At 43.3% G+C, this 13,065-nt stretch overlaps 1 protein-coding gene across 3 annotated transcripts in view; it reads left to right on the forward strand.

Moving 5' to 3' along the window:
- The window catches only part of NPTN (neuroplastin), a gene marked incomplete at its 3' end in the record, with an annotated part of 58,316 nt that overhangs the window by 20,657 nt on the left and 24,594 nt on the right, over positions 1-13,065 (forward strand). For 2 of the 3 annotated variants that reach the window (XM_082005255.1, XM_082005254.1), the window contains exon 2: positions 11,819-11,987. In XM_082005255.1, coding sequence (XP_081861381.1) covers positions 11,819-11,987 — 169 coding nt within the window. Of the gene's footprint in view, positions 1-6,082; positions 6,431-11,818; positions 11,988-13,065 lie in introns of all 3 variants that reach the window. The other variant, XM_082005253.1, reaches the window with a different exon arrangement.

Genomic DNA, 13,065 nt, shown 5'->3' on the forward strand with positions numbered 1-13,065 from the left:
GTCTTAGTCTGAGACCAGGTGTCCTCAGGGTATTCAGCCCCCTGAGCTGGAAGACAGGGATGGAGAGCACAATAAACTCCCCATAATCCAGGAGGAAGCAGTTAACGACCTGCTAAGCCACCTGGACACTCACAAATCTATGGGGCCTGATCGGATCCACCCGAGATCCATCCTCCAACTGGCAGAGGAGTTTGCCAAGCCTCTCTCCATCATTTATCAGTGTTTATTAAATTTTAATTTGATAACTAATTTATCAAATTAGTCCTGGCTAACAGGGGAAGTCCCAGATGACTGGAGGCTTTCCCATCTACAAGAAAGGCTGGAAGGAGGATATGGGGAACTAAAGGCCTGTCAGCATGACCTCCGTACCGGAAAAGATTATGGAGAGGTTCATCTTGAGGGCACTCACAGGGCATGTGGAGGACAACCAAGGGATTGGGACCAGCCAGCATGGGGTCAAGAAAGGCACATCCAGCTTGACCAACCTGATCTCCTTCTATGACCAGGTGACCCGCCTAGTGGATGAGGGAAAGGCTGTGGATGTTGTCTACCTGGACTTCAGTAAAGCCTTTGACAGCGTCTCCCACAGCATTCTCCTGGAGAAGCTGGTGGCTCGTGGCTTAGACAGGCGCACTCTTCACTGGGTAAAGAACTGGCTGGATGGCCAAGCCCAAGAGTTGTGGTGAACGGAGTTAAAGCCAGTCGGCAGCAGGACACAAGCGGTGTTCCCCAGGGCTCAGTTTTGGGGCTGGTCTTGTTTAATATCTTTATTGATGATCTGGATGAGGGGATCGAGTGCTCCCTCAGTAAGTTTGCAGATGGCACCCAGCTGGGTGGGAGTGTTGATGTGCTGGAGGGTAGGAGAGCTCTGCAGAGGGATCTGGACAGGCTGGATCAGTGAGCTGAGGTCAACTGTACAAGGTTTAACACGGCCAAGTGCCGGATCCTGCACTTTGGTCACAACAACCCCATGCAATGCTGCAGGCTTAGGGAGGAGCGGCTGGAGAGCTGCCTGGCAGAAAAGGACCTGGGGGTGCTGGTTGACAGCCGGCTGAACATGAGCTGGCAGTGTGCCCAGGTGGCCAAGAAGGCCAACAGCGTCCTGGCCTGTATCAGCACTAGTGTGGCCAGCAGGAGCAGGGCAGGGATCGTGCCCCTGTACTCGGCACTGGTGAGGCCGCACCTCGAATCCTGTGTTCAGTGTTGGGCCCCTCCCTACAAGAAGGACATTGAGGTGCTGGAGCATGTCCAGAGAAGGGCAACGGAGCTGGTGAGGGATCTGGAGCACAAGTCTTAGGAGGAGCATCTGAGGGAACTGGTGGTGTTCAGTCTGGAGAAGAGGAGGCTGAGGGGAGACCTCATAGTTCTCCACAACTACCTGAAAGGGGGTTGTGGTGAGGTGGGGGTTGGTCTCTTCTCCCAAGTAACCAGCGATAGGACAAGATGACACGGCCTCAAGTTGCGCCAGGAGAGGTTTAGATTGGGTATTAGGAAAAATTTCTTTACTGAGAGAGTGGTCAAGCACTGGCACAGGCTGCCCAGGGAGGTGGTGGAGTCACCATCACTGGAGATGTTAAAAAACCCTGTAGACTTGGCACTTTGGGACATGTTTTAGTGGGCGTGGTGGTGTTGGGTTGATGGTTGGACTTGGTGATCTTAGAGGCCCTTTCCAACCTTAATGATTCTGTGATTCTAAGTGCGCCTGTCTTTCAAAATGCGTTTTTTCTTACTCTGGATTTAGTGGTTCTTCACTACAATACAAATTTTAACATACAGAGTTTGCAAATGTGGAGAGCCATGCTGTGCACTGGATTTCATTAGTCTTTGGCAGAATTGTATGTGGAGACTAATTTGTTTCTCTATTTTTAGAGCATTAGTCCATTGCTTTCCTCACCTTTATCTTCACAATTGGTGAATGAGATCAAATCTTCAATTAACAAACCACTTCAGAAGTGATTTAATATTATCACCACTTGTTCTTCGTTTTGTCCTTCATGCAGATAACCATCAATTAATAAAAAAAGAAAAATTGGTTGGATACGTAAAAATGTACTTGAATTGCTACACCTTCTGGACTGTTGTGCGTTATTTTTCTTACGTTCTGGTGTACCGTGAAGATTTGTAAAGACTTTGCAAGGGATATTTAACAATAGGTTTTCCCTTGTTGTTTTATGCATGATGGCAATTAGCTTAAAAATATCCAAAACCCAAACAAACCTCTGCCTCGCACACCTTTTCCTCTTAATGCGGAAAATTCACTGTGCAACAGAATCACTCGTGCCTATAACGAAATAAATACAGCTGTCAATATAATGAAAATCTACAGCATCAAAACTTCATGAGAATATTTTCCTGTAAGCACTTGAAGGTGCTTATTCCTATTGTACTTGCCATTAAGGGTTCACTTAAGATTTGGGTTATTCTGCTACTTCCCATGGGTCTATATGATCTTAAGGTGTGATCTACGGATTATTGCCGCCTTCCTCCACCCTCCCAAGAGCCCTGACCTTTGCAAGCTTTTGAATGTTGGCGTCAGTTTTGCTCTACTATTCCATGCGGGGCTGACGCTTGCAAACTGAAGCTGAAAATGATTCTTGCAACCAGTGCTTCCTATAGTTCACATTTTGGGAGGAAGACAGCTATAAATTACAATAAGGGCAGGTTTTCAATTTTAAACAGGTATAGTATAATCACTTCAACAAAACCTTGACCTTTTGGCTTGATCTGTTTGTATTTTGATACGTATTTGTTCTTTTGATGCTCCTGTCTCTAGAATTGTGCAGAACATGGTAATAACAAAGCAGTGAGTACTGTGCTTGGAGAAGACCAAGTAAGGAAACTGTTGGGCTCCGAAAGCCTCTTATGTAAGCAACGAAATCTGTATAGTGTCATTTTGTGCTTGGTTTTGAACAATTATGGAAATCACTGACAATTGCCAAGAACCAGGAGTACTTCAGTTTCCAGTCTCCTGTTCTGTTCAGGAAGCATTCTCTGTGATGTTTAGACTTTTTTTCTTTTCTCTTTTTTTTTTTTTAACTTCTCTGCTTGGTACTGGCAGATTTCAGCTCTTTTTTTTTTGCTTCTGGCTGGGTATCTTAATCGGAAACGGCCCTCTGGCAGAGGTACAGTAGCTGGAAGCATCGCCTCAACTTACTGATGTGTTGCCTTTGCTGTTTCTGAACGGCTGAAAATGCAAAACGTTAACCCGAGACTCTTGTGTAGAGTTTTTAATAGCACTGCCACTCCTTTGTAATGCTAAGTTTTTATTAATTTGCGTATGGAGGTTTGTCTTCCACCTTCCTTCCCATTTGTCCTTCCAGGATTTTATTGTAAACTGGAATACATTTTTGAAGAGGACTTTTATCTCTTGGTGGGGCAGGGATGGCCACCAAATGCAGTTTGTGTTTCTTCTTTGCCATTGTTACAGAGGTATCTGTGCTGACGACATGGTTACTGGGATGGAGTGTTGCATTTAAATTTATCATAACCTAAGACATTGTTTTTCAAGAGGATTTGAAACTGATGGAAACGTAGGGTTTAAAACTTAAACCCAGAGAACATTTACTAAAGAGACCTTTTGATGCAGTTGTCCAGTTTAATCTTTTTAATTGTTTTGTAGGCTTTGTGCAAAAGTTATAATACTTTTAGCAGCTTAGTGACTGCAAAATCAGATTCAAAACCGAAACCTTTTGACAGCTTGTTTTATTCAAATTACTGGTAGTCCTTTTAATAGGAGGATGTACGGTGCGCTCTCATACTACATCTATCTATAGCGTAGCCCCAGCAGCAGTGCAGCTAACAGTTGTTTTAAAGTATACAATTACACCCCTTCATCCCTGCCACAAAGCCTAGGTGAGAAGCCTTTCTTGCCGAAATGGTTGCTTGGTAGCCGGGGCAGCAGGAGAAGCAGGATTGAATTGCAGCTTTAGGGTTTTGGGTCACTTGGCCTTTGACTTCAGGGATGCATTTCACGACAGGGGAGTTCATGATCTTTGTGCATTGTGTTTAGTGGAAACTGGAAACCTGTAGAAGGGAGATCGCTTTCTGAGCCGTCTTCCCTGAGCTACTGTCATCTTGTCGACTGTGAGTGAGTGGCATTTCAGTATTACGGTAGAAGGTAGGAAAAAAGGCTATAGTATAGAAAGAGAGCCACTAAGATTTGGAAAGAAGCTAGCCTATGCCATATGCTACTCCTTCAGCCTTTTGCGTCTAGCAAACCATGCTGAGATAGATGTCAGTCTCGCTGCTTGATGTATGCCTCTACATACACAGTCTTCCTCGTTCAGCATCCCTTGAAACGTGGACGGTCCAGCAGAGCGAGATCATAAGCCAGTCCCCTGTGTTACCTCAAGCAGCAGTGTGAAAACGGTGTGATCCTTGTTAACCTCAAGAAATGGCAACGGTGGTCTTAGTGGGGTTTGCAACTGCTAGTAATTAGGGCACTTCTGGTGCGATAGCTTTTCCTCTCTCTCCCTGCAGCAATGGATTATTTGCTGTGGTATTGCTACTGAGCGTAGACCTCGCCTCCTTTAGTGCTGGAGTACAAGGCTGGAGAATCCTTGTCAAAGGAGTTTGTAATTGAAACAATTTCTGAATTGGTTTTTGTTGTTTTGTGTTTTTTTTTAATTTTTGAGTGGTTTTTTTTTTTTCTTGTAGCTCTTACTTGCAGCTACTGCACAGTTGCTCTTCCAACAGAACTGTGCCGGCAAGGGACAGTTTCTGTGTGTGCTCTGGAGTCTCTTGGACTTGTTTTCTTTAGAGATGCATCTATAGTGCAAACTTCCTGTGTAATTGTCTGTCAATGTACAACTGTTTGTTTCACTGTTTCATGAGTGTGGGCAAACAATGGGTGGGGGGGGAATACTATTTAATAAGCGTGCATCAGAAATGTTACTAGGGCTTTAAGTTCACCTTTCCCTCTTTTTTAAAATCCACTGAATTGTCTTTCAATCCTCTTCCTCAAAATAAGCTGTGAATTTGAGGGGAGGGATGAAACAATCCGAGTTTTATCAGCTGTGTGGCACTCTAACTCCGCTTGCTGATGAGAAGTCCTGCTGCCCAGGGAACACAGCAGTATGACGGCTTTTGCTGCATAATCTGTCTGGCCAGCTGTATTCTAATCTTTTAGTTTTAGGGAGGGCCTGGCAGGGGAAGAGACTAGCTTTAAGGCAATACTTTTGAATAGATACCTTTTGAAAATAGGATTGGAGGACAACTTAAGATGTCTGTGCTCTTTAACATAACTTTGAAGCTGGTAAGTATTGAAGGATTTCATGCCATAATAAGGATATTTCGGCCTGATCACGAATGTCAGCACGGCATTTCAGAAAGCAAAAATCGTGTGGTCTGTTGAAGCACCTTTGATGCTGTCTGTTTCCTACCTAATGATGCCTCTTTTGGCCTCTGTGTGTATATACCATCGAAATTCCCTTTACCTTAGAAGGTTGTGTGATTCCTGGAGCTGTGGTGATCCAGCTGCTTCAGGAAAGTAGGTCACTTGTATCTTGGGGAATTCCTTGCCTCAGAGGTCCAAAACAGATGGAAGAAGACGTCAAGGCAGAATTCACAATTGTGAGCTGCATAGGGCAGAAGGTTAGGGTTTTACCCCTTTCTCCCCTGTAGATAGGTCATATAAAGCAAGAAGACTCTTCGAGAAAAGACATCTGGCCACCAACACTTAGCACGTGCCAATTACAAGGTTCACGCAACTGACGAAGGCTTGAAAACCCATCGATCTCCTCTATGGCTTGGAGGTACCTCCTGGCTGGTGTGCGTTGCAGCCCGTGGCTTCCCAAGTACAGCCGCCGCGGCTGGATCCCCGGAGTGGCGAGGATAAGCGCTTAGTGCCGTGAAGCCGTGCCTCCCGTCCGAATACTCTGTTGAATGGGAATACGCTGCTCACAAACTTACCGACCTCCATCCTCAAGTGCTCTGTGTTTTGCTTTTTCTATAAAAGTTGTGTTATTTTAGATGCTAATGTCTTATCTAACTCTTTGTTTTCTGCACCTCGTTGCTCTGTTCTTTATAAGATCTTTTGTTTTCTGCCGCTCTGTCACTGCGTTTCTGCTGCCCCTCCCTCTAGCTGGGTTTGTCAAGTCGCCCATGTCAGAAACTAAGCTCACGGGGGACGCCTTTGAACTGTACTGTGATGTGGTTGGGAACCCCACTCCAGAGATCCAGTGGTGGTATGCTGAAGTCAACCGGGCTGAGTCTTTCAAACAGCTGTGGGATGGCGCTCGGAAGCGCCGTGTCACCATTAACACTGCCTACGGGGCGAATGGGGTGAGTGTGCTGAGAATAACCCGCCTTACCTTGGAAGACTCTGGGACTTACGAGTGCAGGGCCAGCAACGATCCCAGGAGGAATGACTTGAGGCAAAATCCCTCCATAACGTGGATTCGAGCCCAGGCTACTATAAGCGTCCTTCAGAGTGAGTCCGGCACCCTACAGTAGTGGTACTGTAGTATCTAGAGGCAGTCTAGTGACCCTTACCCTCCCCTTTACCCCCATAAAACCGCTCTGCTACCTTGTCCTCTTGTTCTGAACCCGAGACTGTTCCTCTGCCTGTAGTGGTGACGTTGTCTGCCATCCTTGTCTCTTTGTAGGATCAAAGGACTTGAGAAAATCTATGGATCTGTTTTATAGCTTCTGTGTGAAAACAAGCCCAGTGTTGAATTTGTGGTTCTTCCCCTGCCCCCTTTAGTTTTGTAATAGGTTTCCAGCCACCCTAATGCTGGCTTCTCCGCGAGTGCCTTTATATTTAATTTCTGTGTTCCTCCCAGGTCTAACTGTTTTATTTTTATTTCTTCTGTTCTCTTGGAATTTCTGTGAATGCCTTCTCACGTGGTTTCGGTTGCATATATGCTTCTGTACAAATCCTACCCTTACAGTTGCATTTGACCTTTAATGTTTAGATTTTTTCCATGAAGTCGTGGTGTTTCTTTTCCATTCTGAACAGCAACATGTTCCTAATGAGCTCTTTGATGCAGGAGCACTGAACTGATGCAGCTATTCTTAATCCAGCCTGTGAAAAGAGCGGGGAAGAGTATCCTCCCCTAGTGTTGAACTAATAACTTTAGCTAAATGACTTTCATCTGAGAATGTAACTTTTGGCAGTGGAAAAACTTTCAAAAGCAGAGAATATAGTTGACCCAGAATTGCTTTTTGGTGTCTATTGTTACAAGACTTTTTCTGCATTCAGCTCGCTTTTAAAGCAGGCCCAGACGACTTTGAAAATTTGTATCATCAGTCACTACAGAAGAACCCTATTTCATTTCTTGTAAGATGCAAAACCCTTGCATTTGCTAACAAGATGAAGCAAATGCATGGTGAGTTATAGTCAGAGTGACTTAAACGTGCAACATGAGCCTGCTGCATGGAGGTGTGGGAGAACTTGTTTTCTTGGTGATTTCTCAATGTCCTAAGGTGGCAGAGAGTAGAGCATAGGTGTGGTCTTGCTATTGTGCTCCTTGCATAAATAAAGTTTTTATGTACCACTTTGAGTTTTGTCTGGGTACAAAAATGTCAAACTCTGTAATTGTGTTCTCAGTTATGTTTTTGGATACTTTAAGGGGAAAAAAAACAAAACCCAAAACTTTCCCTAAAGCATGGTGCTGCAATTGGTGCTGCTGGATCAGAGACCTTCTCTCTGGAAAACGGAAGCAACATTGATGATGACTTGAAAATTTAAGTGGCATTGGGTCAGTCAGCTCAAACCTGCTCGGCTTTCATACCTAATCCCTGATCCCTCCTTTGGCCTTTGAGGTACCAAAGGACTCAGATGGAGAGACCACTTGCATGACCTACAACAGCAAGAGCCGTGTCATTTTAGGAAATGATACTACCTTAAGACAAAGCTAAAAAAATTGTCTTCTAGGAAGTCATGTCTCCTGGAAATCCCCACTGTCCCTTGTTAAGACCTTTTAGTTTTTCTTGAGTGTGGCAAGTCTGTGGTGGTCCTGCCTGCGTTCCTCTCCTTGTTGTCCAGTCAGCTGTAGTCACCTACTGAGGGAGAAAATCCTTTTCATATGAAAAGTCACCATTTGGGAGTGTGAAGATGTCTCCATATGGAAAGTGGATTTTTCCTCTCTCAGGCTACTAACCTGCTCCCGGGATTAAAGTTTAACCTTTCATCTTCCTCCCCAGTCAACAGCCTCTTGTTGCGTCTGGTGCTACTAATTCTGGAGTGTGTATTGTGACTTCATTGCGAAGTGCCTTGTGCCCAGGATAATTCTGCTATTGTGTTTTATTCGGGGGGGGGGAATACTGAACGGAATCCTTTAATGCTTTTACTCTGTAGTATTGTGTATGTTCAGCGATCTGGCCAGCTACTACTTGGGCAACAGACCACTTGGACATCAAACTCCTGTGTGGCCATGCTGGAAATGGAGATAAGGGATGAAGCAGGTTTCCAAGCTGTCCCTGGAAGATGGGGACCATCTTATCTGAAGCTACCCAAAATGTCTCATTGTGTGCGTGGAATGCACTTTGTCTTTGAAACAAGAGTTTTCTGACTGAACAGTGTCAGAGTTTCCAGCTGATGGGGGCTGTTTTGCTGCTGGCCTTAACTTGACATCAGCATCATGGGAAGGGAACATCAAATGTGTCAAAAGAGCACAACCTCTTTTCACTGTCCTTTAAATCACAGCCTTTCTTAAATACCAAAACTTGAATGCAAGGAGGCCAAGTCAGACTTGATTTTTAAGTTAGCACCCAGGAACTAGTGTCTAGCTTCTATCTTGTTCCTAGTTTGGATAAAGAACTTCAATTATGGATGTGTTTTATGTAAAAAATCTGATCGTATATAAAATGGGCAGTTTAAGGGATGTCTAAAGAGACTCTTCAGCATCTTGCTCTTTCAGGTGGACATCCTTCTGCAGATGTTGCTGCCCCAGTAGTATTCCATTTGCAGTTTGTCTTCTAGAATTAAATCAGGCTAGGATTGCCCAATTAATTTATTAAAAAAGAAAAAGCAAAGGGACTTAAATGCAGGTGAAAGATGTGGAGGAGACTGCAGTTGCCTTTTTTTTTTTATCCTAAAACTTCAAAAATTTGCAAGTCAGACACAAAAGGGCCCCAGCAAACTCCAGCAAAGCAAGCTTGAGACCACTGTAAATGTTTTCTGGACATCGCAGCTTAGCAGAGGCGTAGGTAAGAATAGGTGTGAATTAGCAGAAGTAGTCATTGGAACTCCAGGCAGGTGGTTTTTTTTTTTTTTAATTTTATTTGTATTTTCTGGTTCATCAATGTTAGATGCTAAAGAGCTGACCCTAAGACAGTCCATTAACCACAGAATATGAAAGCCAGAAGATTATCACTGTCAAGCCCTGGATTAAGTCTTTAACTTTCTGGTTTCTGTAGGGACTAGATTAATATTTTTTGGTGACTTTTTTCCTGTTGCTGGGATTTATGTAACGCTTTCTGATGGCAGCGTGTGTGCTTTCCATTTCCAGGATTGCTGCAGGCCGATCACCGCCTTAGATTGCATCTCAGCACAGACAGCATCGGCATCTGTTGTAACAGCGCACGCTAGATGTGTCGTGGTCTTTTTTGCGGCGGCCTTTAAGCCTGTCCTGGCAACGTCCTCCTCCTAAAACGAAAACGCTGCATTTATTTCGCAGGCTACAGATTTGAAGACGCTGCTTTTGTAGTCAAAGAAAAACGTTTGAAACAAAACCCAGTACCATCAGTGAATTCTAGCAAAAGTTATTTTTCTAGATAAGTGATTGGATACTGAATTACTATTTCAAAAACATCACTGAAAATATTTCCAGATCTCTGCTAGTATTTTTGTGAGAATGCACACAAGCTTTTTGAAGGGGATGGAAAAGCCTAACAGGGCAGTCCAGTAATGGTATGGCTATAATAAAACAATTTTGTACTCTGTAGGACCCAAACAGATCATTGCATGGACAAAATACCCAGCATGGGAACAATGAGGAAGAAACACAGTTGAAAATGTGTGATAATAGCAAAGTGTCTATGAGAAGGGTCAAAAACCCTCCATACAGTACCTGCCAGTTTTTCTGCAGTTAAGTGATAGTTCTAGTTTTAAATAGCTGTGGAAAGAAGCTACGTAGCCAGCCTGCTGAAGGAAGGGGGAAAGGATATACAGGAGTCGAATGGCTCTGTCAAGGTAGATATTTTCTTCTCCCTGCCTCTCTGGGCAATAATCTAAGTACTGTACTACTGCATAGATGAATCTTTTATGTGATTGGAAAATGCAATGTTTCTGATGGTACTGGTGTTTTCCACTTCCCCTCTTTCTGTGTCATAATTTGTGTTCCAAGTGCTTTGCAGATTAATATCCAAAAGACTGCATGTGTATGACAACATTGATATTCCAAATATGTTACCACAAGGCATAACAAAATTTACAGGATTAAAAACCTTTTGCTGACTTGCAAAAATCACAAAGACGTTCGTTACTGCCCGACTTCCTCGCCCTCCTGCCCAGAAGGCAGAGAGGGCAGCCCTCGCATTCAGAGGGGTGAGCGTGGTCCTTGAAATGAGCAGCTGGCAACAGCTCTGTCTTTGGAATTCATTTCACCCTTTAAAGTAAGGAAAACGTCAAAGATAGAGGACGCTAGCATTTACATGGTAGAGACTGCTACAGCAGTGACCTTTAGTTCAAGCTGAAATGATAGCCAATACTAAATCTACATATTTTTGGAAGACTAATAGCAAGAATTCTTAAGTTTCCTTTAAGCTCTGTCATCCTGTGTTCAAGGCTTTTTTTTTTGCAGAATACTTGAAACCAGCTGTGAGCCGTGAGACCTTTGATAGAAAGGTCTTTTTTCCAAGTTTGAGAAGAAACTTGTCTCTTACTATTCTAAAAATTCATCAGCCTTATTTGTTGGATGCTAATAGCCATCTGCACGATCTTAAGAAAATGCAGTTATCAAATGTAAGGATGGTGCCTTTGTACTAATCTTACCACTTCTGAAGGGCTTTCCCCTAAAAAATGTGAGTTTTATGTTACCAGGTAAGATTGTAATGTGAAACAGCCCGGGTTTAGTTCCTGATGCAGTCAGCAAAGTATGTAACTCTTGTGGTCTGTTTATGTAATGAGGCTCACATATTATTTTTTTCTTCATAAATATTTATGTTTAAGGTTACTTTAGATAAACTAAATAGTTCCCAACTCTCATGTTAACACGGTGTATATTCTTACTTTTTATTATCAATCATTAAGGGCTGCTTTCAGCCATTGTCTATCAGACTTGTGCCTTACTCGCACTGGGTGCTTGCTCGAATTTCAGGCATCAGAGAGGCTGTGCTATTTGAAATACCTTGTTGAACACAGGATATTTTCCTTAGGTAGACATTAGTCTTTTTGTAGGGGGAAGTCCTAAAACATTATCCAGAAGACTATCTAACTTTGAGGGATATTCTATGTAGAAAATGGGTTTCTTTTAAACCTCACAGTAAGTAGAGGAACCAAGTAATAGCCAGAAAGAAGCTGCTTCCAAAAGACCAGCTGATCTCTTACGTACGGTCACAGGACAAGCGTTTTCCCAGGTTATGGTCAGTAGTGTGTGAAGAAAGATTAATGGTGTTACACAGAAATCTGTAATGATGTTAAAATAAACAATCTAAAATAAATCTCTTTTTTTTCCATATAGGGGTGCTGATCCATAAGCTGTTGCCTTCACTAGTGGTCAGCTGTTTATTGTGACTTTATTGATGTCTCACAAATTAGTGCAGTGACATTCCTTGTGTAGTCTTTTTCCTTTCCCGCTTCCCCTCTGAGTTTTAGACTAGCGTGGCACAACTGCCAGTGAAGATTTGTTGCTATTTAATGTGTCCTTTGTTTCAGAGCCCAGGATCAATGCCAGCGAGGATGTAGTCATTCACGTGTATGGTCCGGCCGTCACATTGCAGTGTAACCTCACCACAAGTCCCAGCCCCCTTTCTGCCAGTTACTGGATGAAGAATGGAGAGGAGATCCCTGGCACTAGAAAATCTTCAAACACTACAGAATACAAGTAAGTCTCTTTGGAATAATCTTTATGTTAGACTGGAGAATGACAAACCTGGTAGGCTTTGGAATGGACAATGGGATGTTGGGACCCCAAGGTCCCTGGTTCAGCTCCGCAGTAGTCAAACAAATTGAGTTGATCTGCATTAGATGCTCCACCAAAAGTACATCTGAATAGTGTTAGAAAGAACAGCTCTGGAAAAATGGATGTCTACAGCTGTCCTAAGGAGCTCATATAAACATAGTGTCAACAAAAACATACCGTAAACTTCTCTTTTCAATCCAAAGTCATTTAGTTCTTCTATAGAGCATACGTGATGTGTGGCCATAGGCACAGACACACAATCTTTTAGTTTTCTTTTTCTCTAAGTATATTGTGCAGTCTCTGTCTTGCTTATGTCTACATAAAGATGGATCTGCAGCTGTGCATTTTTATCGTGCAGGGAAATGCAGCACATACATAGCTGCTCAAATCAGCTGTTTTCGTCATTTTCTGGTCTTGGGAGATGAAAGACGACGTTGTCTGAGTTGTTGCTGATGAGTTGTCAGACCACTACTACTGATTAAACCAGTACAGCTGTATCACTTGTGCTTCTTATTTGTCAGTACCTCCACATTTTCAGCATTAATGTGTTCCGTGTGCGCATGCTCTGACTTTGTTTCTACCTTCCGTCTAAGGGTGTGAAGGAGAACAGAATGTGTACAGCCACCTCCTTCATTTCATTGTAGCTTGCATGGAGCAGAAATCCTTCGAGAGTTTCTGTATTCCTGAAATGGGTCTTTCTTGCCATGGAATTGATGAGAGCACATGAAGCTTGCCCAGTGATGCCATCAGAGATCTTTCTGTGTGTGTAATTTTCTTGCTCCCTGCCAACCTTCCATTTTTTGGTCTTTATGTCCAGCACGGATAACAAATACAACTTTCTGTTCAGCGTTATGCTAAGATGAAGATCACTTAAGGAATGTCTTAACCACTGGTGGTGACTTACTCTTTGGAGACATTAGACCACTTCTGACCTTCTTATGCAGCTGTTATGTCAGAAAAAGGTGGTTATGTCTGGGCCCGCTGTATTATAGTGCACTTG

This window comes from Phaethon aethereus (genome assembly GCF_964289735.1).
Source record: "Phaethon aethereus genome assembly, chromosome: 12".
Classification (NCBI taxonomy): Eukaryota; Metazoa; Chordata; class Aves; order Phaethontiformes; family Phaethontidae; genus Phaethon; species Phaethon aethereus.